Source organism: Sarcophilus harrisii, chromosome 6 (assembly GCF_902635505.1).
Source record: "Sarcophilus harrisii chromosome 6, mSarHar1.11, whole genome shotgun sequence".
Taxonomy (NCBI): domain Eukaryota; kingdom Metazoa; phylum Chordata; class Mammalia; order Dasyuromorphia; family Dasyuridae; genus Sarcophilus; species Sarcophilus harrisii.
Window position 1 is genome coordinate 200,802,676 of NC_045431.1, and position 27,356 is coordinate 200,830,031.

A 27,356-nucleotide genomic window follows, 5' to 3' on the forward strand; every position below is an offset into this window, starting at 1 on the left:
TAATAAACATGACTAGGTCTCTCCTATTCTTAGAAAATCTTCACTTGCCCCTGGATCCTCTTAAATGATTATGTTGTATCTCTTCTCCCTTTCATAGTCTAAATTTTACTCATTTTACACTCATTTCCTTACCTGCCATATACTTCTGAATTCCTCTGCAACTTTGCTTCCAATCTCACCACTCAACAAATACTTTTTCTTCAAAATTACCAATGGTCTTTACTTTACAACTCGTCCTCTTTATTTCTCTTCAGCTCTTGACTTTGCCAACCACTCCTTCCTCATGGATTCTGTCACCTCCAATGGCTGCTGTGAAAATGCTCTGATCTAGTTCTTGTCCTGTTCTCCTACTTCTTCTTTGTTTTCTCTGTAGGGTCATCATCCATTTCCCTCCCATCAAATAAAGCTTTCCTGCAAAACTCTGTCATAGGCCTCCTTTTTCCTCTTGTGAATTCCCATGGATTCAGTTGTTTCCTTAAAGATGTTTCCCAAGTCTGTCTCTCTAACCTTACTCTCTCCTTAACTTTAGTCCCAATTCTGCCATCAGATGCCTGCCATGCGTATCCCGTTTATGATGTTCCACCAATTTTTATATTGAAAATGTTATCCATTTTACCTTCATAATGTAATTCACACACTTCCTTTTTTTTCACTCCACACGCCACCACCATCAAGCTGGATTACTACAGTGGCTTCCTTAACAACCTTGATGCTCCTAATGTTTCTCCCATCACTATAGTCTTCCAGATTGTTGTTAATTAGGATTCCTAAATCACATATTGGTCTGACCATATCACTTTCCTGGTCAAAAGTTTTCAGTGCCTTTTGCTTCTGGGATAAAAGGAAAACTCCTTGGCCTAGCACTGAAAGCACTCCATAATTTGATTTTCACTTTTTCCATGTCTTTCACATGCCAGCCACATTGGCCCACTAGCGGATTGATTCTCTGAACTTGATTGCATCTCTCACCCACCTCTTCACTGTGCTTCTTCATGATTCAGCTCAAAGATTACTTTTCTTGAGCCTCTCAGTTGTTAAGTTCCTCTTCATTTTGAAATGATATTCAATTTACTTAACTATTAACATGTAGTCTTCCTCCCACATCCACATTCCCCCAAGAGAATTTAAGCTTCTGAAAAGCAGAGGTTGTTTTGTCTTTACTTCGAGGTCCCACAAACCCCACACCATTGTTATATTAAGCTAGTACTTTTAAAAGAAAAGTTTGCCAAATTTCATTGGCTATTCTAAGCTGAACCTGGAATAACATATACAATTTGCTAGTTTTTCAGCTCGAGACTGCTCCACCATGGGATTTTCAAGACTGCAGAGAATATACCCCCTCACATAAGGATTCTGTCATGACAGCACAAGGAAGTTAGTTAAAGGCTTTGAGTACTCACAAAACTATAAATGTCTGGGATATGAACAACTAGGATGTGAAATTGGGTTGTTGATTTTTTTTTTTTAAAATCAAACCTATGATTTCATTAATGTTGGGAGTTCTTTTTGATGAGCATCTCTCTCCATTCCAGAACTATTTTCTCCACAATGTTGCCTCCTCCATTAGACTGGGGACTTCGTGAAGGCAGAAACTCTCTTTTTTAAATCTTTCTTTGTATACCCAGCATTTGGCATAGGGCCTGATATTTAGTAGAAGCTTAACAAATGCTAGCTGATTATTTGATTTTCTATTGGGAGAGTAGCTGGGGTCCTGAGAAGCTATATGATTTTCCCAGAGCCACATAAGCACTAGGGAGATGACTCAAAGAGGATGGGGGATTCAATTAAATGGCATCATCTAGCATTCTTTTAAGAGTTTGAACAAAACAATGAGCAGATAGTTCGTAATTATATCAATACTTCAAAGATCTCATTCCCTTCAACTTTCTGCAGCAGTTGACACTATTGATCATCACTTCTGGATACTCTCTACTCTCTAGGTTTCTATTTCATTGTTCTCTTGCTTTTCGTATTCAATAAATGACAATGTTCCCTATTGCTTCCAGAATAAAATAGAACTCCATCTGTTTAATTATTCAACTTTTTAATATTTTATTCCTTTTCCTGGTCCTTATCCCATCTCTCATTTCCCAACATTTGCACTGGAAATCTGCCATGCCTAGAATATCCTTCACCTCTTAGAAACCCTCCTTTCTTCCTGCTCAATCAGCATCTTCTACATGAGGCCATAATTTATGGCTCGTTTCCTTAAATACTCATCCTCCAATTTACCTTGTTTTTATTTATGTACATGGTGTATTTTGTGTTTGATGTATATATACACACACATATATATGCATTTCACATACTTATTTTGTACATTTTTAATATATTTTGTATATAATTATTATGTATATTCTAGCAAACTCCCTGCAGAAGAAGCAATTCCATCTTTGTCTTTGATTCTTCTTCATCTCACACAGGGTCTGGCACATAGTATGTACATAACAAATACTTGACCACCACTGTCTAACATTATTGTCTAACTAGTGTCTAACACCAGCCTCAGACACTGTTCGTTAACCTAGGTTATGAGTTGCTACCACTGTACATCACAGATAAGCCCCTTTCTCTTTTCTGCTGTCCGGACATTGCTTCTCTGCTTAAGCCCTCTGTTGGACCAGTTGGTCCGTGAAGCGTGAAGACACAAGTTGTTGCTAATACCCCTCCAGAGGCCACTGGCTTCTTTAGCCATCAGAGAATGCTGGTAGGCAATGAATAAAAGCAGGGAGAACTTAGGCTCTGGTGAGGTGATGTCGAGATCCACCCATTGTTCCACTGCTTCTTCACAGGAAGCACAATAAGAAAGTTATGAAGCAAAGTCCTATTGATGCTGTGTTGCTCCTTGGTGACTTTCCTTCTATGTTTATGTGTGTGTTAACTTGTGACGTGTGTTTCCTGGGAATCCCTGGGCACTGTCCTGAAGCAAAGACTAATTTTGTCAAACCCTGACCAAGGGGAATAAAACAGAGATTTGCCAGCTGCCTGAAGTCCGAGGGCACAAAGAAGTAGAACAGTTTGGAGGAGTAGCGATATATTCCTGAGACCTGACCAAATGCCTGGCTGAGCTTGTATCAAAAGTGACAGGATCCTGGTAATCAGAGGTTGGAGGGTTCTGGCAGTCCCAGTCCACTCACAGCTTCCTCTGACTCTTTTTCATCTCACCTAGGCCAATCAGGATAAATGTTCAGAATGACAATCTTAAGACACAGCAAGAACCTCAGTTAGCCTGGATTAATTTATCAGTAATGCTCTGTTCCTCTTCTCCTATTCCAATGCTTAACTGTGCCATGAAGGTGACCCTGTGATCTTGAAAGTTATATTAGTGGAGCATAAACAGATTCTACCAAGTTACAGACTGGAAAGGCTGAAAGTATGGAACTCGTGGCCAGCTGTGTCCTCCGAAGAGCCAATGGGCTAAATTCAGAGAGAATTATCCCCTTGTTCTAGGCTGCCTCCCTTGGATATTCCAATCTCTCTTTGCCCCCAACCTTTCTCCTAATTTCCCTTTTTCCTATTCCCCTCCCATCTGGATATCAACCCCCCTTCCTCACTTATGAAGAATTCTAAAGCTCTACGCCAACCCCAGGCTACTCCTCCTTACTCAACCACGATGAACATCTGTCAAGGAAGTTGTAGGGGGATTCCTACCCAGGGGGGAGATGGAATGATTCCCTTCCGGGGAGGACTTTCCAGTACTGTAATCTAGAATTGTAAAACTCTTCTGCAAACAAAAGTCTTTCCAAATAGAGACAGATCAATAATCATTGCAGACCTAGAGGTTCTGCTATACTCTGAAGGAGAGGGAAACTTTTTCTCCTACCTGCTTTACTGGGAGAGGGGATTTGCCACTCCTATCATCTGTATCTTCAACCACATTCTCATCATTGACACTTTCCTCTTGTGGGAACCTTGAATACACCTGTATTTTGGTAGCCAGATCATCCTTTAGGTCCTCCAGGTCATCCTCATCACTTCCTGGCTGGTTTTTCCATTGCTTCATCAGCTCCAGAACATTTGTGGGTCTCACAGGAGTCAGTGTATTGCCCTGATATTAATAGTTAATATTTAGTGCTTTAAAATATGTTTAATGAAGCATATCTTATCTTATTTCATAGCATGTATACTATTTTCAGTCAAAACAACAACAAAACAGGCACTTTCAGAACTCACAGCCTTCACAATCATATGAAGCTAAAGCTGTAATAATTAAAGTTTGGAGGGCAACTACAACATAAAGAGTTTAAACAACAAAGTAATAAAAAACAAAATGGTGGAGAGGGAAAAAAAAAACCAATCCTGGTTTTAGAGGTAAAAAACCCTGACCTCCATATACATTCTGCTTTCCATTTTCTGGTGAGCACCTTTATTGAATGAAATTTCTGTTACTCTTTTCATAAGTAATGGAAAGAGCATAATCAATCAGAACCAAGATGATAATTGCTTTTACCTCATTTTTTTGTTTCAAAAAATCAAACTTCAGAGGCCAAAGATTCACCAAAGGAGAGAACACTCAAAGAATGTGCTCTAGATCTGAAAGCAATGGTTCCCCAAAGTTTCAAAGAATGGTGTCATCCTTAAGGCCTCCCAAGGTAATAAATTTGAATTAGATAGTATTCACTTATGTGCCCTCTGGTTTGATTGCTAATCAGTTACAATACTCGATAGTCATAACTCATATATGAAAATATTGCTCAAGCCCGAGTCTTTCCTTCAAAATGTAAGACTTGTAATTTTCACATGTAATTTGTGGAACTAAGTATATTTTTTGTTTACTGTAAGATACTTATGAATTAAATAAAGGAGACTTAGCGAACATCTCATAAACAATTTTGCTAATTATTTTCTACTTTTACAAAATTAGCCTAATTTATCTTATGTCTTAAAAATAAGAGAATTAGCTAACATCTCAATTAACAGTTTTGCTAATTATTTTCTATTTTTACAAAATCAGCCTAATTTATCTTTTATCTTTAACATTTGCCATATATATATATGGGTGTGTATATATATTTACACAGATGCATACATATTTATATATGTGTATGTGTTGTTGCTGTTCAATTGTTTCAGTCATGACTGAGGTTCACTCTGACTCTTTCTGACCCCATTTGGAATTTCTTGGCAAAGATAATGGAGTGGTTTTGCCATTTCTTTCTCTAGCTCATTTTACAGATAAGGAAGCTGAGGTAAATAGAGTTATGTGACTTGCCTAGAGTCACAAAGTTAGTAGCAAGTGTCTGAAGCCACATTTGAACTTAGGTCTTCAAGGAACTGGCAAGTCACTTACTCTCTGTCTGCTTCAGTTTCCTGATCTATAAAATAAGGCAAGTATCTACCCTGGTTGTGAGGATGAAATGAAATGTTTATAAAAATGCCATCTATTATTATTCACATAATTTATCAATTTTTAAAGTTCTTTGTATGGAAAGACAGATTCCAAAGGTAAAATATTTTTAAAGTATGTCTTAAGTATTTAAGTAATATTTTACTTAATCACTGGTTACACATTCAAAAAGTGAGTAGCTAGAAACAGAAAGAAATCCTTAAAAGTAATATATAAGGAATGGTAGAACTTGGTGGAACCCAGGGCTTACTTTCTGGATTCAAAAAATTATATACAATAGAGTTGAATACAAAAGCAGACAGTACAACATAACCCCAGCACATGTTTGAATATTTTGATCCCACCATCCTGATTTCCTATCAAAAGGAATATGATCATTCTAGTTCCTGAGGGAACAATCTATGATCAAGAAGAGTCTGCTGGATATGAGCTGCCTATTCTGAATCTGCTAAGGATCAATTTCTAGGGGATCTTCAGGAAGTAAATTTGGTTCAAAGGCCAATCTGGAATTGATACTTTGAGTCCTGAACCCAAATGGACTTCCAAAATCATCCTGTAGCATCATGAATTCCCTATTCCGAAAATTGAACCAATCTCCTCAGAATGTGTAAATGGGAGATAACTAAGGGTTGAACTAGATGCTTTGAGAATGTTCAGAAAACAGAGGCCCCAGTTCTAGCAAGTTCATATCTGTCCTCCTGGGTGACAGAGTTGCTTATTTCATCACTTTTCCTTATGATGAGCAAAATACTGAGTTTCCTCCTCCCAGAACCCAACTCTTATAGAAAATTTAAGGTTTTGAATGTTTAGTACTACATTAAAAAATAACATAAGATCAAGGGATTTGAAGCTGGAAGTGATTTTAGAAATCGGTCATGCTCTGACCACTTTTTCTAGAAATGAGGAAAATGAAACCCTATGAGGTGAAGATCCCATATAAACTAAATGGAAAAACTGGCATCTACACCCAGGTCCATGGACTATAAATCCATAGGTCATTCCACTATATTACACTGCCATCTAATCTATTATTGACATTAAAAGTTTCTCCCTCAAAATGAAAGAAAGTGTTCTTTCTAGAGAAGATTCTTCGGGAAGACCATTCTTTATGAGTTCAAATTTGGCCTCTGCTATATACTAGTTGTGTGACCCTGAGCAAATCACTTAACCCTGTTTGCCTCTTCTCCAGTAACTTTGCCACTAACACCCCAAATGGGGTCACGGAGAGTGGGACATGACTGAAATGACTGAACAACACTCCTAAATTCACAAATCTAGGACCGAGATCAGCAACAATTTAAAGAAAGATTTCAACTACTTGTATTTTGATATTTCACAGATATGTCATTCTTCAATGTTGTTCCTTTTCTACCAGGGCAACCACATGCTAGGTCTTTCTGAACATTTGTCTTGGGCTTTTTAGGGTGGCTTTGTTTTGTTTTTGCTAACTTGTAAAATAGGGAGACTAATAGTACCTGTCTCACACAGTTGGGGTTAAGTGATTTGCTGAGGGTCACACAGCTAGGAAGTATTAAGTATGTCTGAGGCCAGATTAAATTCAGGTCCTCTGACTCTAGGGCTGGTGCTCTATCCACTGTGCCATATAGCCACCCCCAACCTTTATCATGAACATCCCTTTGGTGATGAGGTTCTCTGAGACTAATTCTCAAATCAGAGACACAGAGATCTGGCAAAGTCTATCCTCCAAGTCTTTTTAGGGCCCACCCAAGCTTATAATCTGCTGGCGCTCTGATTTAAGTATCAGAGCATTAACAATACATTTGGAAAACTGCTAGAAGATGGCATTATGGACTCTTATTTTTTCAAAGTAAACTCCATGACTCAGGAGTTGATATCAAGATTCTGCCAATATTTTCTGCTTCCCCTAGACCCTCACCACTTTTGCTTAGATGTACAGCCCTAACTTGAATCATGAAACACTTGTGTTGATAGTGGAGGTCAGGGAGACATTGAATGCATTCAGTGTGATAATAGCAATGAGATCAAGATCACTTGAGGAACAATTACAATAACCTGCACAGTAGGGCATAGAGGGATGAATAAATGCTTTGAGGTTTGCAAAGTACTTTTCCCCATAACAATATTGTGAGGTAAGTAGTGTAAGTATTAGTCTCCCTATTTTACAAAACAGGAAACTGAGAGCAAGGGAGGTCTGTCTCTGGGCACAGAATAGGTAAGCATTAGAGCTGTTATTCAAATCCAGGGCTTTGCTACTGATCCCAGAGGGTGATCTCTAGTCATGTCACTCCTTTGTCCAAAATTCTTTTTATGTCCCCTTCTTGCCTATCAGGTAAACTTTAAATTCCTTTGTCTGACATTCAAGCCTTCCCCTCTTTTGCACCACCAGACATTTTCGGTCTTATATCTGAGAGCTCTACATATCCAAATTGTATTATTTGCTGTTCTATTTTGATGCCTAAATGTTTATCTATTCCTAGAACATCTTTTCCTCCCTCTTTGATCTGTACAAGTCCTGTGGTTGTTAATGGTCTGTCTTCATGATCCCATTTGGACTTTTCTTGACAAGGATACTGGAGTGGTTTGCCAATTCCTTCTCTACCTCACTTTATAGATGAGGAAATAGGGTAAAGTGACTTGTCCAGGGTCACACAGCTGGTAAGTGTCTGAGGTCTGGCCTGACTAAGCCCGGTGCTCTATATTCTGCACAACCTATCTGCCCCTAGCTGTTCAAACTCCTACCAATTCATCAAAATTCAACTCATGTTCTCTCCTCCAGGAAGCCTTCTTTGATTCCTGCAGTCTATTATAAGCATACTTTTTATCATTCTAAACCAGTCTCTGGTATACATTATTGTGCATTGCATGTTAACTTTGCTTGCAACTAGACTCTTCATTCTAGACTCTGAGGTGCAGGAAAGTGTTTAATCTAAACTACTGCCAAGCTCAGTGATCCACAAACAAAGAATTCTTAATAACTATTTGGGTTTTTTCCATGGGTGGAATAATTCACTGATTCATTGAACAGTCCCTACTGTATCTGGCAGCACAAGGAACATAGAGATGAATGACAGGACTTCTGCTCTCAAGGAGCTCATAGTCGAACAGGAACAACAATCACAAAATATGGCAGCATGTGGAAAGAGCCATCTAAGAAGCTGAACCAGGTACCATAGGAATTTAAGGGAAGAAAAGATTATCTGCTAAGGAAGATCAGGGAATACTTTGAGTCAAAAGCATCTGAACTGGTATAAAAGGATTGTAAAAGAGAGATGGAGAGGAAACAGCCTGAGCAAAGGAAGAGGATAGGAAAGATTAGGGGGAGCTATGGAAATAGCATTTACCTAGAGTATAGGAGGTAGTAGAGATATAACAATAAAAGTAGGAAGGGGCCAGAGAACAGACTGACAAATGTCTGCCCTTGAGTTTAGATTTGATCCTATTGGAAATTAGGTGTCCCGGAAGGAATAGGCTTTAGGAAGATGAATCTGCTGGCAGAGTGCAGGATAGAAAAGGGAATCGGAGATGGTGATACATGGAAGTAGAGAGATCACTGAGGAGACTTGGAGCACTAAGGGTGGGGTAGTGATTAAAAAAAACTGATCATAAATGAGAAAGAACTAAGTTAGGGAAAATGGAGTGGTCCTGCCAGTGAGGATCACCAGATTTGAAGGGCAAGTCCTTCCTGCATTTGACCTTCAGAAAGGTACAGAAGCTTTTTCCACATTCTGTCATATTCATTTATATGCACACACACTTTGTATTATTTTCTTCAGACACCTTAGTCCAGATAACACATTACAAAATGCACAAAACATCAACCAAATGATGGAAATCTTTCATCTGATGGAACTCTTTGAAAGACGGTGCTGCATTTTGTGTGAGTTGTTACATCAGGGAAGGTTGGCTTTGGAGCAGGGAGCCTCTGAGAGGCCTGCCATGTTTGCTTTGGACTATTTCAAACAGAGACTCTGAAGTGTATGTCGCAGGGCTGTACACATTTAAGCAAAGGGTTTTGTCTTTTAGAAGTTTGTAAAGTGGCGATATTCTTCTAAAGTTCACACACTGAACTCCTGAGGGTAGTCTTGTTCAGCACACGCTTCCTGGCACATTGTTCCCGCAGCAGATAATTCAAAGGAGCCCATAAAGGGATAAAATGTTATAAAGGATCCAAAGATAGGCAACTTGGATAAATCATCCAAGCCCTCAACTGGATTATATTAATTAGTAATTTCGTTTAAATGATTCATCAGTAATCACTCGCATAGCCTGTGGGCCCAAGCCATGCATTGTCTTCAGCTGACAACAGAGAAATCTCTAGGCAAACCAGCTCAAAAGGAGCTTCACAGTTGGGATTTTGTCCAACTATAAGTGTGCTTAGTATAGTCATGACTGCTTGTTACCTCATTTGGACAATTATTTGGTGTCAAAACAGCTCAGTACAAAGCAAAAATTAAACCTAACATTTTGGAAACATTTTAAATTATTCTATGCACTCCCCATTTGATGTGCCTACACTGGGTACTGTGTTAGGCAATGGGATAACAAAGATAAAATGACATAGTCCCTGCTATCAAGAAACTGGGAAAGAGTGGGGGGTTTTTTGAGGAGGAGATACAGCTACAACATATATGCAGATAAATATACTGAAAAGCAGTGGTGTCAAATTCACATAGAAATGGGGACTGTGAGAGTGTTCAGAAGGAGCTCTGTATACTACATAAATGTAATATTATCTGTTTTATTTCATTTTAACTTATTTTGTTAAATTTTTCCCAATTACATTTTAATCTGGTTCAGTCTACAGTTGGGAGTATTGTGGGTTGCATATAGTCTCCTGGCTGTATATCTGACATCTTTACTAAAAGTCTATTAGAATGTGACTTCCTTTAGAGAAGGGATGATCTTTTGCCTTTCTTTGTGTCTTTGTATCCTCAGCTCTTAGCATAGTGCCTGGCCCATTGTCTATTAAGTATTTTCTGACTGGGGCAGCTAGGTAGCACAGTTGATGGAGCACCAGCCCTGAAGTCAAGAGGACCTTAGTTCAAATCTGATCTCAGATACTTAACACATCCTAGCTGTGTGACCGTAGGCAAGTCACTTAACCTCAATTGCCTCAGCAAAAAGAAAAAAAGAAAGGAAAAGAAACGTTTACTGACTGATTAATGGAGGGAATGAAAGAGGCGAAATGAAAATTTAGACAATGTTCTCAAACAAAATTTGAGAAATTTCAGCTAGGAGATCAAGAAAGGGGATGATCCATGGAAGAAGTCAAAAATTCTAAAAGGCAGATATGAGGGGGCATTATATTTGGGGAATCACTAGGAGCTGAGTTTGTCTAGAAGAGAGCCAGTGAAGGAAAATTCTATGAATCTAGGTTATGAAATGAAATAAAAGATAGGTTGGAGTCAGACTGCAGAGGATCAGTTTTAATTTAGATTACTTAGAGGAAACATGGGGACAGTGAAGTTCAGTGGGGAGTTTCTATTTTGGGGGAGGGAACTGTATTAGTCAAACTAGTTCCCATTAAGCCTTTTGTGCAAATCACTGTTCTCAGTGCTGGGGAGTTCATGCAGTTTAGGAAAAAATATTCCCTCCTTTTCCTCATGGAATGGACAAACAAGATCAATACTCAGATAGTCACAATAAATGATATTGCATAATATATTTGTTAGAAAATTATAAGACACAGGTCTATCTAATCAGCTCTATTTGTGAGGCAAGGAGTCTAAGTATTTAAATATTATCATCCTCATGTGACATAAGGCCACAGTCATAGGAAATTTTTTTTTTAATAAAAAACAAAACAAAATGAGAATACAGAATAAAAGCAGATCCTTGAGGCACTCCAAGTTTTTATCAACAATTAATGACAACTCTGGGTCTAGTCATTCAACCAGTCCTGAGTTCATGTTTCTTTCTCAGCATTCAGTCATATTTCTCCATTCTGCACCCAAGAATAACATGAGAGAGTAAGTGAAATCCAGGTCTATTTTAGCTTGTTTGAAATGGTACATTGGGAACACTGTTGTCCCCAGTCTGCCAAGAGGACACATTCATCCCCATCTGAATGTTATTAAATTATTCTTTAATATGGGATGTTAAATGAAAATATATTATGAAAGGAGAAAGTCAGAAGCAGGGTGAGACAAGAACAATGGCTCAGATAATCAGACAAACATTTTATAGTAGAAGAATTTAAAAAATAGTAAAACCACATTTGTGTAGCAATTTCAATGTAAAGGGTGGAGGGGAAGGAAGATGAGGAGAAAGAGGAAGAGGAAGATTTGATTTCAGTGCTTCATTCCAGTTGCCATAGGATGCAATCAGAGATGATGAGCATTAAGGTGTTAATATGATAACATCATTATCATGTTTGGAAGTATAAGCACCTCTCCCTGAATGAAAAAGAAATAACTTAATGGAGGAATAAAAATTGGTCATGTCTTTGTATGGCTTTAAATTACTAAGCCGTAAAGATCCTGGAGTGATTTGCCATTTTCCTCTCCAACTCACTTTTACAGATGCCTCAACTGAGGCAAACAGGGTTAGGTGACTTGCCCCAAGTCACACAGACAATAAGTGTCTGAGGTCAGATTTAAACTCAGGAAGATGTGTCTTACTGGCTCCAGGTCCAGCACTCTATCCACTGTGCTACCTATAAAAAAGCTCACTTCACCTTTCCAGACTCATCAGACATTCATTATTCCTCTTCATGAACTCTGTCATCCAGCTACACTTATGGTCATCTGTTCCTCACACACAACACTCTATCTTTTCTCTCTATGCCTCTGTAACAGTTGCCTCCATCCCCAGAATGTACTTTGTCTCATTCCTCCCAGCATCCCTAGTTTCTGTTTTCTTTTTAAGTCTTCAAAGGCCATCTACTCCATGAAAACTTTCCTATATCTCCCAACTGCTATCAAGTTTCCTCTGAAAAATAGCACTTCATTTACTTTGTATCTCTCTCTACATGTATCTGCCTGCTTCCCTAATGGAAACCTCTTGAAGGCAGCCTTTTGCTTATTTATCCCTAGTGATTAGTAAAGTGCCCAAACCATCATTCTGCTTGATAAATTTTGATGACTGAGCTGACTGAATTTCTCTCATGGATTTATCGTGTCTCATCATTTTGTATTACAGTTATTTGTGCACATGAAGTAGCCTCTTATTAAGCAGTGAACACCAGGAGGACAGAGACTATGTCTTTATGATCTTTATTTTGCCCCCATGCTTAGCATAAAACCCAGATCAGAGTTGGCATATTAAAAATGCTCGGATATTTTTTTTTGGTTTTTTTGCTGAGGCAATTGGGGTTAAGTGACTTGCCCAGGGTCACACAGCTAGGAAGTGTTAAGTGTCTGAGGCCAGATTTGAACTCGGGTTCTCCTGACTTCAGGGCTGCTTGTTAGTTTGAATTAATTTCTCAATAAAATTTTGGAAAACAAAACAATATGTCTGATTTAATAAAAGAGTGTATATAAGGCTATAGACTCGATTTTGATAAATGAGTAAGAACAAAAAAAAATACTCTAACTCACTGTTATCCACCGGTTATCAAGCAGTTCTTTAGCTGTTATTCTGTGGGCAGGATCTACTTTCAGAAGCTGTTTCAAGACGTATTTAGCTGCAGGAAAAGAAAAGTCCCTGAAAATTCTCATTTCTCTTTAACAACAATGAATGGTACTCATCCCAGACTTTACCTTTGGCCATGTCTGCCAGGCACAAGGGGGAGAAGAGACCTAGTAACTGCATAATAAATATCTTAATTATCGTGTAGAAAGTCTGACTAGATTGTGTAGATGGTCAAGAGAATTTTCTCAACCTATCATGAGGTTTGATTTTCTTTTTGCCTGCATTCTTCAACTTCATGGTTCATACAGTATGCATTACCTAGATTAGATATTAAGACAAATCTCCTTTTTTTAGTGTAACCCCTGAATATTGGAGCTGTTCTGACCTTACCTATCCTTAATAGGTAGCCTATCCCTTAAAGCCCCATCTAGCTCTTGCTTTCTGCTGCCTTGTTTCATCGTAGAAAGTAGAATGTTTGAAAGAAGGGGGTAAAAATAAGAGCTGGGCCTCTTCAGAGCTAAGAGTCAGCAAGCACTGGACTCCCATGAGGACTACACGCACTATGGATGTACTCATCCCCTATCCAATGAGAAATAGGACATAAGGCCTTTTCAAATTTCTGGCTTCCTTAGAGAAACTCTAGGGCTCCTCTCAAGAGAGATTTTTAGATAAAGGAAATGAACCTCAAACAAAGAAATAGTTTTAATGAGCATTTTAAAGAACAGATGATATTTGGGGGATTGGAATGATTCCCCTTGTATCTGGCTGACCTTGTATTGGGGGGCTGTGGCTATCTTGCTGGGTATCAGAATCAAGGTAGTAATTTCTGAGCAATAATTCTCATTTTTTTGTGCTGAGGCAAATGAGGTTAAGTGACTTGCTCAGGGTCACACAGTTAGGAAGTGTTAAGTGTCTGAGGCCAGATTTGAACTTAGGTCCTTCTGACTTCAGGGCTGGTGCTCTATCCACTGCACCACCTAGCTACACTGTGTTCTTTCTTCCTCTGCTCTCTAGATCTTCCTAACCTTACTGTATGAAATGGTTCAATTTGGATCTTGTGCTTAAAAAAAAAAAAAAGATAAAAGCTTCGGTCAGCTGGTTAGACCATACATGTTCAAAGTTATTCCATAAGATAAACAATCTCAACTTCCCTTTATTAAAAAAAATCACTAAGACAGCTTTCCTGTAGTAAATGTAATAACTAAAAAGATGTTTAAAATACTGCCATTGTTTCTAAAAATTTTAAACATTGTATATTTGCTTTAATTGGAAATTTAAAAAATTATCCTTACCAGGGTCACTTGTAGATTCCCAGACACTATTTTCAAAGCGTAATTGCCCTTTTCTTATTAATTCAAAAAGTTTCTCTTCTGAGTTTGCAAAGAAAGGAGGTTCTCCACATAATCTACCAGAAAAGGAACATTTTATTTAGATATCCAAAATCTCAAGGTAAAATTGATGATAATCATGACTTACATTTTTATGACACTCTAAAGACACTTTTGCAAAGTGTTTATTTGGTTCACAGCAAGCCTATGAAAGAAATTCTTTCAGATATTCCCATTTTACAGATGAGGACACTGAACTTCATAAATGTTAAGCAAAACTGTCAATGGTCACACTGCTAAAGAGCTGGGACTTAAGTGCAGGTCTTCTGATCTGTCCAATACCACTCTTCCTGGCACAAGTTGTACCACTTCAATCTAGTATTCCTTTTACAGAGAGGCAGCCTGGGCTGAATCTTAACTGCTGGATCATGAGCTTCTCTCCTCTTCTGACATAGGTACTGTCAGAGCCTCAGACCTTCCTGTGGAAAGATGGAATGGGATGGGAAGGGGGGAGGAGGGAGATGGGAACAAAGGCATACCACAAATGCCCCTTCATTCCTCTCTTGGCCATGTGTCTCCTGACTCTTTAGACATAGCCACTTTCTGCCAATGGTGAGTTCCTTCCAAAAACTCTATTTTGGGGAGAAGGCCAGGCCCACCCTGCTTCATTGTGCTTCCTTTCCTGCTTTTAGGACCAGCAAAGGAATCACCACCTTACATCTCTTTCTCCGGTGACATTTGTCCTCTTCCAGTATCTTATGGTGGTATAAAAGTGTTCCTACACACACAAAGGTGCTTCCAGAACTGTACAAGCTTAGTTTCAACAAATCTCATTTAGGTAGAGGGTGTATCTGCAGTCAGACAATTGAATTCAAAGAGGATCAATCATCAGCAGAATCTCGAACCCAGGTAATTTTTCTTTTTTTTTGGCTATGACAATCTGCAACTATCTGCTAAGGTTTGGGAGGGGTTGTGATCCCTGTTGATGGAGAGTTAACAGCTCCTTGAGACCAAATTTAACACAGACTTAGAATTGTTAATACCAAGAAGGAAAAAGTCTGGTTAAATATAAAAGTATCCATTCCTGGTTCTACCTAATTAATAATGGCCTCCCAATGGAAATCAGGATATTTAATCTGTGAAGCTGATCTTGTGGAGGGCACCCATGCTTTGCTCTAGAACGTTCCCCACACATGCCATTATCAGAGAGTGTCTTGGGCCAGGTGAGCCTTGGAACTGACTCTGGGCGGCAATTCTTATATTTTCAGCCTTCTATTTTACTGTTGATGGAATTAAACCAGCATTACCATTATAGGTGATCTGTTTATTGATGTGTGTTGCTAGTACAATTGTCTCTAAGCCCTTTAATCCTCAAGAAATTAGTTAAATCTTTAAAGTCTTAATCTGGTCATAACTTGCTCAACATTCTCTATCTTTCTGTTCCTGCATCCAAGGAAAACCTCAGACACTAACACTTTGTGAGCGAGTACCAACTTGAGCTATATTTGGGATGATGATGATGATAATAACTTTCTCAGAAATAAATGACTTTCATTCCTGTGGTCTAGTGCAAGCTGAACTGGACTGCTGCAGGAAAAAAAAATAATGAAACTCGTTCACATACCAAAGGTTTCTGTTAAGAAATAAGCATCTAGCAAATTGTTTTGTATACATATATCCTAAGATCCCCATGGTTTATTTCTCCAACTTATCCCAACCATCCCATCATCCTTTCCATTGCTAGAAGGAATGAAAAGAAAGGCTTTATGGGAAATCACTATCTATTGCAGCAAGTACTGGCCATCTTAAGGTCTGGTTCATCGAGCTTGCTACCATCCTATGATACCAAATCAGCTGATCACTCAGGTGCTCCAGCATAGCTGGATAGCATATAATTGTAGCTTAAGGGCTAAATGTTTAAAGTTCAGATTTCTTTTTTGGTTCCTGAAATTTTACCTATACAAAAGGGTATCTAATGGTTGGTCAATCAAAGGATATGACTTTTTATGACAACAATTTTCTGCACATACAAAAAAGGAAGTTCCAGAACTGAGAAATAGCTCAAAAATCTTTCCATTATTTTCTGTTGCATTAATCTAAGTTAAAATAGCCAAGAAAGGGCACACATAGAGAATATTTACTACTCTGAATTCTACCCTGAAGAAAGGATGATGACTTGTCCTGCTAAGCAAAGGTAGCATTAGGGTAACCACACCAAAAAATGTATCCCCTCTGGAAATGATAATTAATACATATGAATGCAAGCTAGAGTGGCTCATCAATTATTAATACATTAACTTTGTGACAAACATGTGCAAATGTACATATAATTTTATGATACTATGTTAGCCATGATCTGAAGTTGAGAAAGGGGAAAGCTAACTCTTTCTTTCTCCCTCTTTCTCTCCCTCTCTTCCCTCCTCCCGCCTTTCACAGGAAACAGATGCATTACTCAACTGACTAATGAAACTCTTTGCTATACTAATAGAATTATACAGGTGTGCAAAATGAAAGGGGAATGGTAATTATGGCACTGAGTGTGCTCTCATCAGAATACATCTAAAAAACTATGTCCAATTATGGATACTACAATTCAGTTATAGATATTTAAAACTTAAAAACCTTCACTTGATCCTACCATACCTTCAAACTAATATCCTATATCTTTTTTTCTCTTCTATAGTCAAATACTAGAAAGAAAATTGTCTCCTTAGCTCTGTTTTTTCATTCTCCTAATGATTTCTTGTAATTTTAAATCTCTTGTAATCTGTCTTATGACCCTAATTGAAATGGCTCTCTCTTCATTACAAGATCCAATAGCCTTTTCTTGGTTCCTTTCTTGAACCCTCTGAAGCATTTGATACTGTTTATTTCCTTCTTCTGAAGCAATTCTATTATTTATTTTTCCTTATACTTAATGATTTCTCCCTACTGGTCTGATTCATTATTGTCAGTCACCTCTGTAGGTGATAAGAATTCATCATTGCCTCCCAACAGGAGAGCATAACCCAAAGCTTCTCTCTCTCTCTCTCTCTCTGCTCTCTTTCTTTCTCTCTCTCTCTCCCTCTCTCTTTTTCTCCCTTCCTCCCTCCCTCCCTCCCTCCCTCTGTCTCTGTCTCTCTGTCTCTCCCTCTTTCTCCTTCCTTGCCTCCTTCTGTCTCTGTCTTTCTCTCTCTCTCTTTCTCTCTGTCTTTGTCTCTCTGCGTCTCTCTGTCTCTGTCTCTCTTTCTCTCCTTCCCTCTCCCTTCTTCTGTCTCTCTGTCTCTGTATCTGTCTCTTTCTCTCTCAGTTTCTCTTTTCCTGTGGGTGTCTCTCTATATCTTTCTGACCATCTCCACCCATTTTTATCCATTGCTTTCTTGGCCTATCCTCAGGACTATCCCGAATTAAATTTTGTTTTATTTGTTGTGTGTGTTTCTTTATGTGTTTATACACATATATAAGTATGTATATAAAGAAAGGAAGAAAGGAAGGAAAGAAAAAGAAAGATAGAATTTACTTATCTATGACCATGTTGAAGGCAAGGACTCTCACTTTGAGATTAGTGTCCCAAGTACTTTGTCAGGGCCAACAGTGCCTCTAGTATGGAGTAGGTTTGTAATAAATATCTACTGAATGATTGAACAACTGTAAAGAAATAAAACATATCCAATAAGAATGCTGGGAAGAGGAATAAAATTGAATTAAGACACAAAAAATTTTAAGAGAAAAAAATTAATGCTAAAAGGAATTAAGACCAAATCATATAAAGAACTATGCAAGAAAAGTTCAGCCTGAAGAAAAGCAGACTTAAGAATGATAGAATCCGTCAAGTAGAAGAGAAGAAATTGATATAGTCTGCTTGTTCCCAGAGGGCAGAACTAGGAGAGCAATGGGCAGACATTATGGAGAGGCAGATATTTGTAAGATCATGGGTTAAGGGATGGCAGGAACCTCAGATAACATCAAGTCTAACTATGATCCCATTATCCTGTGAACACCTTCATTTTGCCTGTGTAGCCCAGAAAGGAGCAACTAATACAAGTTTCCACAAGAAGTTAAAGATAAGATAAAGATAAAGTGAAATTTTTATCCAGGCCCTCTTACTCCAAATTCTTTCAACCACCCTGAGTTAATTTTATTGGCTTCTTTATACTGACTGGATATGAGGAAGACTTTCTTAATAATTAAATATTATCCAAATAAGCCTCCGATTAGGACCATCCAAAAAGTGGAATGGGCTATCTTTGGGGAGAGTTCTCCTTCACAGAGATATTCAAGCAGAGGCTAAATGATTACTGTCAGGGAGGAAATAAACTGGATGACTTTTAAGGTCCCTTCCCCCTCTGGGATTCACATTCTCAGAGATATAAAAGTCAAGATTCTCATACGCATACATGTATACACACGCAGAACATTTTACATTCTTATAGGAGGAGGGAAGTCACAAATTATTCAAGCTGCACACATCACAGATTTCAAAATCACACAACTCAAGTGACACAATGTATATGACCATTGGACAATTATTATACATGGAGCATATACATTGATGAAAAAGCAGAGCTGAACAATTAGGTCATAAAGTCTGTTTCTCTTCCTTTCTGGAGGATATGGCCCATACTCTAGGACAGTATTCTTAGCTTTTTGAAAGGAAATCCCAATAAGGTTCTTTAATCACATGGATCCTTAGATCATTTAAAACAGTAATACCTTGGGAATGTATCATTTCACAGGTTTGAATGGAGATCACTATACGTCCCAGTAGTCTTTGTGGCCTCCAATGGATCAGAACTCCTGACAATGTGCTTTAATATGCCTAGCTACAATGGTTCTTAGATGACAGATATACTACCTATCATCAAGTATGCGTATCTACGTATGTGTACATATAAATATGCATATATACACATATATATTTATACACCTATAGATATATGTCTAGAGCTTTTTTCTACTTGGTAGAACTTAACAGAGATTTTGTTCTACTGGCATAGCCTTCAAATCTTCAATGTTTCTGCAGTTATCTGCAAGTCAAGATAAATAAAGATCAAAGTAGACATAGTTAAATGTAATTTTTAACTCATTAATTTTGAATTTGATCATTCCCCATACATACAGGACACACATGTATGTACACACCTGGGTTCACATGCCCAGACAGATACACACTCAGGATCTGAAAGTGACAGTCCCAGAGAAAAGATAACTGGTTCCAAATTCCTAGTCTACCTCTAATGCTTACTACCTGCATCAATTAGACCAGAAAGCCTCTGAGGTCCCTTCAATCTCTAGAACTACACTTACTCCCATGTACCAAGAAAGCACATTGAATATACTTTCTCTTTTTAAGGAGAAGATAATTTAAATTCTAAGAAACAAAACCCTGTTTGAGGCTTTTAAACATTCTTAGGATGTTACATGTTATTAAGGAAGCACAGAATGTCAGAAGGGGCAGCTGGGTGGCACAGAGGATAGAGTGCTAGGCCTGGAGTCAGGAAGAACTTAGGTCAAATTCACTTTCAGACACTTACTAGCTGTGTGATCCTGGGCAAGTCATGTCACTGTTTTTGCCTTAGTTTCCTCATGTATAAGATGAACCGGAGAAGGAAATGGCCAACTACTCTAGTATCTTTGCCAAGAAAACCCCCAGTGGGGTCATTAAGAGTTAGATATGAGTGAAATGACTGAACAATAACAACCAAGTCAGAAAAGGGATACTTCTTAGAGAGGACTTGATGCTCTCTCTTTTTTTTTTTTTTTTTTTTTTTTACTTTATAAATATAAAAATTGAGACCCCAAGAGAAGTGACTTGGTTAGAGTCACATAACTGACTAATGAGAGAGGAAGGATTATGTCTGGAACACCCTGACCCCAAACTCCGCACTCTGCCTACTTTACTACTCAGCTTCTCTCTACCCTAAGTCACAACCTCAAAGTCCACAAAGGAAAGCCATCGCCATAACAAGAGGATGTTTGGTTCTCCAAGGCATCAACAGGATGGATAACAATAATCACCTACATTTTTATACCACACTACAGTTATTTACCAAGTATTTTAAGTTCATGAACTCACTGAAGCTTGGTGACCAGAAGATTAATGAGGGCAGGGTGAAATGCCATGCTTCCTCCATGCATCATGTAATTCCTGGGGACTGGAAGAAAAGAGATGGACTCCAGAAGCTGGAAAGGGAGCAAGGACTGAGGAAAATTGAAGGAAGCAGAGATAAGATGAATCGTTACATCCCCTAGTAGAGTCTGTGTCCCTTTAAAAGTTGGGGGAAGTGGAACTTAGGCCTGAAGGAAAAAGAAGAACCTGGGAAAGGGTGAGGAAGCAGGGTTGGATCAGCAATGGTTGGAGAAGGAAGAAGAGATGGGCTATCTTCTCTCTCTCTGATTTAACCAAACTGGTTTATATCTCATCATGGCTTGTAAGATGGACTAGGGAAGCCTGAGAAAGAGTAAGGAAGGGAGATTTAGCATCATCGGATATTGAGAGATGTTGGTTTGACCTCTACACGGTTACACATCACCACCACCATATTGTCTTCTGTGCCAACCTATTCTCATGAAGAGTTTTTGCCCCAGGTGAAAAATTCCTAGTTATAGTTATACTTACAACTCTCTGAGGTGGGCTATGTATGAACCATGTCATTCATTCTAAGGATGACCAGGATGGAGTCCAGATTCAATCCTAGGGCTTCCTACGCCAAATCTAATACCCTTTCTAACGTGCCATCCTTTTCATGCTTCTTTCAGTTCTGGCCTTTACAAGGTATCCAGATCTTTAGGAACTCAATAGGGCAGAACAGCAATTCTTCATTTTCTAATGCACTCTTCAGACACCAAAAATGGCCTGAATTGGTACGGCAGAGGTTATTAATTCTATTTCTGCTTCATTTATGACTGTCATACTTTCAATGGCAAGTCATAAGCATTTAGAAAATACCTACTATATGCCATTTATTGTACTAGGCACTGGAGATACAGAGACAGAAACAAAGTTATCTCTGCTCTCAAGGAGTTTACATTCTATTGAGTGAAACAACTTAGCCATATCAAGTAAATACAAAGCATTGTGTGGACTACTACACACTCAAAACTGGGGGAGCCAGAAAAGGCTTTGGAGAGGTGGTGCACTTAGTGAACTTTGAGGAGAAAGAATGGAAAGCTAAGAGAGGGAGCACAGAGGCAAAGAGAGGGGCTTTTACTTTATTCTCAGCATGAGTGACTCCATCTTTTAAAAGAATTCCTTTATGGTATAAAATAAAGTCATGTTCACTCTCCTGGGTTTGAATGTTACATTCGCTGTTGTATGCTTAGAGAATTTTATATAATAAGTTCTTATCATTACCAATGTCCTTATCACTGCAATGAACAAGTCTCTAAAAAGTTGAAAAATCACATCTGAGAACTGTGTATTCTGTCTTTATCTCTCTTATATAGGACACTGTCATGTATTTAGTAACAATTTAAGATTCCCCTCCTTGTCTGTCTGTCTCCCTCTCTCTGTCTTGCTCTCTGTGCCTCTGTCTCTCTGTCTCTGTTTCTCTTCTCTCTTTCTTTCTCTTTCTCCCTCTCCCTCCTTCTCCCCCTCCCTCCTTCTTTCTCTTTCTCTCTTCTTCCCTCCTTCTCTCCCTCCCTCCCTTCCCCTTCCCCCTCTCTGTCTCTTTCTGTCTCTCTGTCTCGATCTCTCTCTCTGTTTCTCTCTCTCCACATGCATGGGTTAGAAATAGTTTATAATCAGAGATCACTTATTTATAATGGAAACTGTCTTTCCTATGTTATTTTATATAATAACTCAAATAAAGTTTCTATCTGACTTGTGTTTTAAAAATTCTGAGCTGTTTTTTTTTTTTTTCATCCAAGATAATGAAACATTCCAGGCATGGAAGCACCCAATCCAAGGCATTTACTGAGTTCCAGGAGGAGGCAAGAGATATAGAGACAGGAGATGGGGTGCTGTGTACAGTATCTTCACATAGATTAGTTTAGCCGGGAAAAACATGCACAAGGGATACTAATATAAAATCAGACTGGAAAGATAAGTTCGTGTCTCCTTGTGAAGGACTTTAAGCAACACCTCCTATACATTTTTTCTAAAGGTAAACCAGGATTACTAAAGTTTCCCAAATAGGGCAGTGGCTTAGTCAGACCTGTGATTAAGGGACATCAATTTGGCAGCTGAGTGGAAGATAGATTGGAAGGGAGAAAAGACTGGATCCAAGGAAACCAATTGATAGGTTGCTACTGCAATAATTCAAGTTAAAGTCAGTAAGAGGCTGAACTAGGGTGACTGATTACAAATGCAGAAAAGAAGGCTAGAAGTGAGAGATGTTGCTATAGAACCAACAATACAAAAATAACAACAACAACTAGCATTTATATAGCTCTTTAAGGTTTGTAAAATACTTTAGAAATATCTAGTCTGATCCTCACAACAGTCCTGGAAGGTGAATGATATTATTTCTGTCCACAAATAAGGAAACTGAGGTAGATATAAGGTCAAATGACTGCATAGGATAACACAGCTATACAAAGTCTGAAATGATATTTGAACTCAGGTCTCTCTGACTACAAGTCCAGTTCTTTATCCTTTGTGACTTTCTATCTGACTTGTGTCTTAAAAATTCTGAGCTGTTTTTTTTCATCCAAGATAATGAAACATTTTCTAGCTACTTCTAGATAAGTAAAGGAAGACATCTAGATTTGGAATCTGGGTGATTAGGAAAATGATGGTGTTCTTGAAAGAAATAGGCAAGTCAATAATAAGGGTAGGTTGTGAGAAAGATAATGAGTTCTGTTTTAGATTTTTTGAGTTTAAGATGCCTATGGGACATTTAAGTGGAGATGTCTAGATGATTCCTGGCAATCTGGAGTAAGATGAGAATTAGAAAATATAGATTTAAGATTAGGATTTAGGATTTTAGGATTCTTTACCTATGGAATTGAACAAAGTTCCCAAGTAAAAAAATTATATGACAAGAGAACAAGATCCCAGAATAGAGCCCTGTTACCACAACACCAAAGGATTGTGATATGGGTGATGATCAAGCATAGTAGACTTAAAAGTATGAGGCAGATCCTTCCAGGGTAAGGAAAGAACTAGGAGAGTGCAATGCCATGAAAATCCAGGGAGAAGAAAGTATCCAAGAAGAGGCAGGACTTAGGTGTCAAAAACTGCAGAGGTCAAGAAGAAGGAGAACTGGGGAAAGGCCCCTGAACTCAACAATTAAGAAATCATTGGCAATAGGGAGGATTGCCGCCAGTAGAATGTTGGGATTGGAAGTCAGATAGCAAAAAGGTGAGAAGTGAGTATAAGGAAAGGAAAATGGAGATGGTACTTTTTTCTTTTCCTTTCATTTGTTTTGTTTGTTTGTTTGTTTTATTTTATTAGAAATGTGGCTGCAAAAGTCAGGCGAGAATGGAACAATGGTTTGAGGAGCTGTAGAGAGTCAAGTTTGAGCCAAGGCTGGGGGAAGTGGCTCTTTTACCTTCCCCACATCCAGTATTCAAAACTACATCAACCATTATAAAAGGGCTAAAAGTAATTAAAGCATATTAGGATTTAGAATCAGAAGACCAAGATTTAAATACCACTTCTGCAACTTAGTTTATATTGGGTAACTTACAACCTGTCTATGAGCCTTAATTTCCTCAAATGCAATTTAGAGAACTCATTTCTCTAAGATCTCTTCCCTCTGTAATTCCTATGATATTTCCATCACATACATAATTTAAAATAATGCATTTCTAATACACATAACTGATGACTGATAAAATACACTGTCAATTATTTGAAGATAGTTTTCCAGATCGTGGCTAAACTAATCTTTTAATAAATACTTGTTTGTCTTAATACAAAATCAAGATTCAGTATGAGATAGAGTAGAGGACCAATCTTGGAGTAAGGAATGCCTGGGTTTAAAACCCATCCTTAACACATATTAGCCATGTGACCATGGGAAGGTAATTTTCAGTGCCTCAGGCATGTAATACTCAGGTTGGAGACCCATTGTCAATTGGTACTCCTTGAGAGAGATCCCACACCAAGTTGTTGCCCCCTTTGTTGAATTCATAGATCCAGGACCAAAAAAACCAAAGCAAACTTATGAGCCTGTCCATCAGGAAGTCCCATTTATTCATTTTTTGCTGGCTACTTACAGCATGTACATAATGACACCTATGCTCCAGATGTCACACTGTTGGCTATAGTCATGGGCATTGATCACTTCAGGTGCTGCCAAGCAAGCAGAAAACAATAATATTAATAATGCAAAAAATGATTGAAAAGCTTAAATACAGAGCATGAAGGATGCATGGATGGGATATCATTGATTTTCCTTTGAAAACAAGAACCAGCAGATGTTTTAAATGAATAATGCACAGGCCTTAAAAATCCATGGGGATGTGTCCTTAGTTCTATCAGTCAAGTCCTAATGAGATGATGACATACTGAGTAACTAAATGGGATTTGGTTTTCTCTTTGTAACTGGTCAAAAGTGATTTATCAAATTCTGCATGCTTTTAGTTAACCAATTCAATTCTGCATTGTCTTCTCCTCTCAAATCTCTCGCTCCCGAGTCCTATTTCCACTCATGTCTCATAAGTTCTGAATTGTTCCTGCTGTCTGCCTCTTTTGCTTGTATTCATACTCTGCAAAGCTAGAGGTAGTCATGCAGCCAAGCTAACCGGGATACTACAAATTTGTTATCTAATCTCATCTGGGCTTTTACTGTACCATGAAAGGACTTTTACTCCTTCCTCATTGATCCTCTATCCTATTCCACTCCCTGGCTGTTCCAAACTTTCTCTTTTTCCTTAAGCCTAATGTGCCCTTCTTTCACATCCTTTTAGGTGACCTTGATTCACTGTACTGAGAAAATAGAAGAAATTCACTGTAAGCTCTTGCTTCTCCCCATTTCATAAGCCCTTGACATCATCCTCACTATTTGCTTTACTCCAGTTTTCCACACTGAGTTGGCCTTTCTCCTCAGCAAGCACTCTGAGTGTTCCTTTGACCTCACTGCCTTCTGTGTTCTCTAGCCAGTTGACTCCATTACTTCCCTCTTTCTTCTAATGTCCAGTCTCTCCCTATCTACTGCTTCCTTTACTTCTGGCTGTAAACATGCCTAATTTTCTCCTTAACAAAACTTCATGAGACCCTATCATCCTCTCAAATTTTCTGTCTTCTGTCTCTCCTCCCTTATTACTCAATTTCCTGGGAGTTGGGGAAGCTGTGTTCCACCATTATCTCCTTGATAATTTTTGATAATCTTTAATAAAAGTTCATGAGACTGTCATCCTCTCAATTTTTTTGTCTTCTGTCTCTCCTCCCTTTATTATTCAGAATCCTGGGGGTTGGGGAAGCTGTGTTCCATCATTGTCTCTATTTCTCCTCTCATTTATTTCCTCATCCCTTGATAATTTTTAATAATTCTTGATAATCTTTAATAAAAGCTCATGATACCCTACCATCCTCTCAAATTTTTTGTCTTCTATCTCTCCTCCCCTTTTATTACTCAAAATCCTGGAGGATGGGGAAGCTGTGTTCCCCCATTATCTCTATTTCTCCTCTCATTTATTTCCTTATTCCTTGATAATCTGAACTCATCATTCAACTGATAGTGCTCTTTCTAAAACTACCAGGGTTATCTTAACAGCAAATCTGTTGGCCACTTCTCTGTCTTCACCCTTATTCATCACTCTGCAGCATCTGTTACCGCACCCATTCTTTCTTCCTGGATATTTCTTTCTCCCCTTTTGGTTTTATTGTTACCTAGATGACCATTCTTTCTCAGATTCCTTGGCTGGTTTATGTCTCCCAACTGAAGGTGTTCCTCAAGGTTCTGTCCTAAGACTCTCTTTACACTTTCACTTAGTGACCACATCCCTTCTCCAGATTTAATTATCACTTCTACATGGAAGATTCCCAGATCCATATCTTAAGCTTTCTTGTCTCTTTTGAGGTTTTGTCCTGAATCAACAATTGCTTATTGGACATTTATAATAGGCTATCTCAAAGGCATCTCAATGAGTCTAAAACAGAATTCATCTTTTCTTTAACATCCACTCTTCTGAATTTCACTATTTCTGTTAAGGGCATCATCATGCTCCTTATCACTCAAGTTCACAAATTGGCTTCATCTTTGAGTTCTCATACTTATTTCTTTCATAAATATGATCTACAGCCAAATCTTTTCCTTTCTCTATCCACAGCAACTCTCACATATGTCCCCTTCTAGCTACCGATATAGTTAGTTCAGGTTCTATTCACTTATCTGAACAACTGAAATGATTTCTCAATTGACCTTGAAGCACTGTATCTCCCCTTTCCAATCTACATTTCTCACAGATGCCAAAATAATTTTCTTAAATTTTTAGGCCTGGCTATGTTCACATAGTCCCTCTCCCATTCTCACTCCCTTTCCAGCTCTTTTCTTCCCTCCCCTTTTCTTAATAAATTCTAATGTTCCCTATCACCCTAGGGTCAAACATATACCTATCTGGTTGGCATTTAAAGCCCTCCACAACCTAGCTTGAACTTGTCTCATTTTATTATGCATCACTCCCCTTCACAGATTCTATGGTCAGATCTAACTTTCTCTTCCTCATATGTCTTTCCATCTTCTATCTCCTTATCTTTGCATTGTCTGTCCTTCCTTCATTCCCTGCAATATATTTGGAATTAACTCTATTCTTGCCTCTGCCTCCTAGAATTCCTAGTTCCCTTCAAGACTGAGACTGAGCAACACCTTTTAAATGAAATCTTTTTTGATTCCTTAAAAATTGTGTATCCTATATGGTCAGTGTAAGGCAAAATGAGAACTTTAAAGTAGTATAAGATTTTAGAAGTGGGGAAAAAAGACTATGGGAGTATAGGGCATATGATTCTGGGACTAAATAGCCTCAAAAGAGAATATTCCCTACTTCCCTACTTTAATTCAGATAGTTACCAAAGGCATATTGTATTTGTTCATTATTTTTCTTTTTTTGTACTACTTTTACATTATCTTATTTGGTCTTTGGGACATCTCTGTGAATTAAACAGGGTGAGTCTTATTGTTGCCATTTTACAGATGAAAAAAATGTAGCATAAAGAACTCCAGTGACATATATGGTTCAAAATCTGGGATGCTGGATCTAGA

General features: G+C 38.3%; 1 protein-coding gene across 4 annotated transcripts in view; it reads right to left on the reverse strand.

The window, feature by feature from the left end:
* STK33 (serine/threonine kinase 33) overlaps positions 1-27,356 on the reverse strand; it is a 166,262-nt gene that overhangs the window by 17,129 nt on the left and 121,777 nt on the right. For all 4 annotated transcript variants that reach the window (XM_031943987.1, XM_031943985.1, XM_031943988.1 and 1 more), the window contains 4 exons: positions 24,373-24,448; positions 14,194-14,306; positions 12,868-12,953; positions 3,824-4,048 (listed from right to left, as the gene is read on the reverse strand). In XM_031943987.1, coding sequence (XP_031799847.1) covers positions 3,824-4,048; positions 12,868-12,953; positions 14,194-14,306; positions 24,373-24,448 — 500 coding nt within the window. The remainder of the gene's footprint in view (positions 1-3,823; positions 4,049-12,867; positions 12,954-14,193; positions 14,307-24,372; positions 24,449-27,356) is intronic.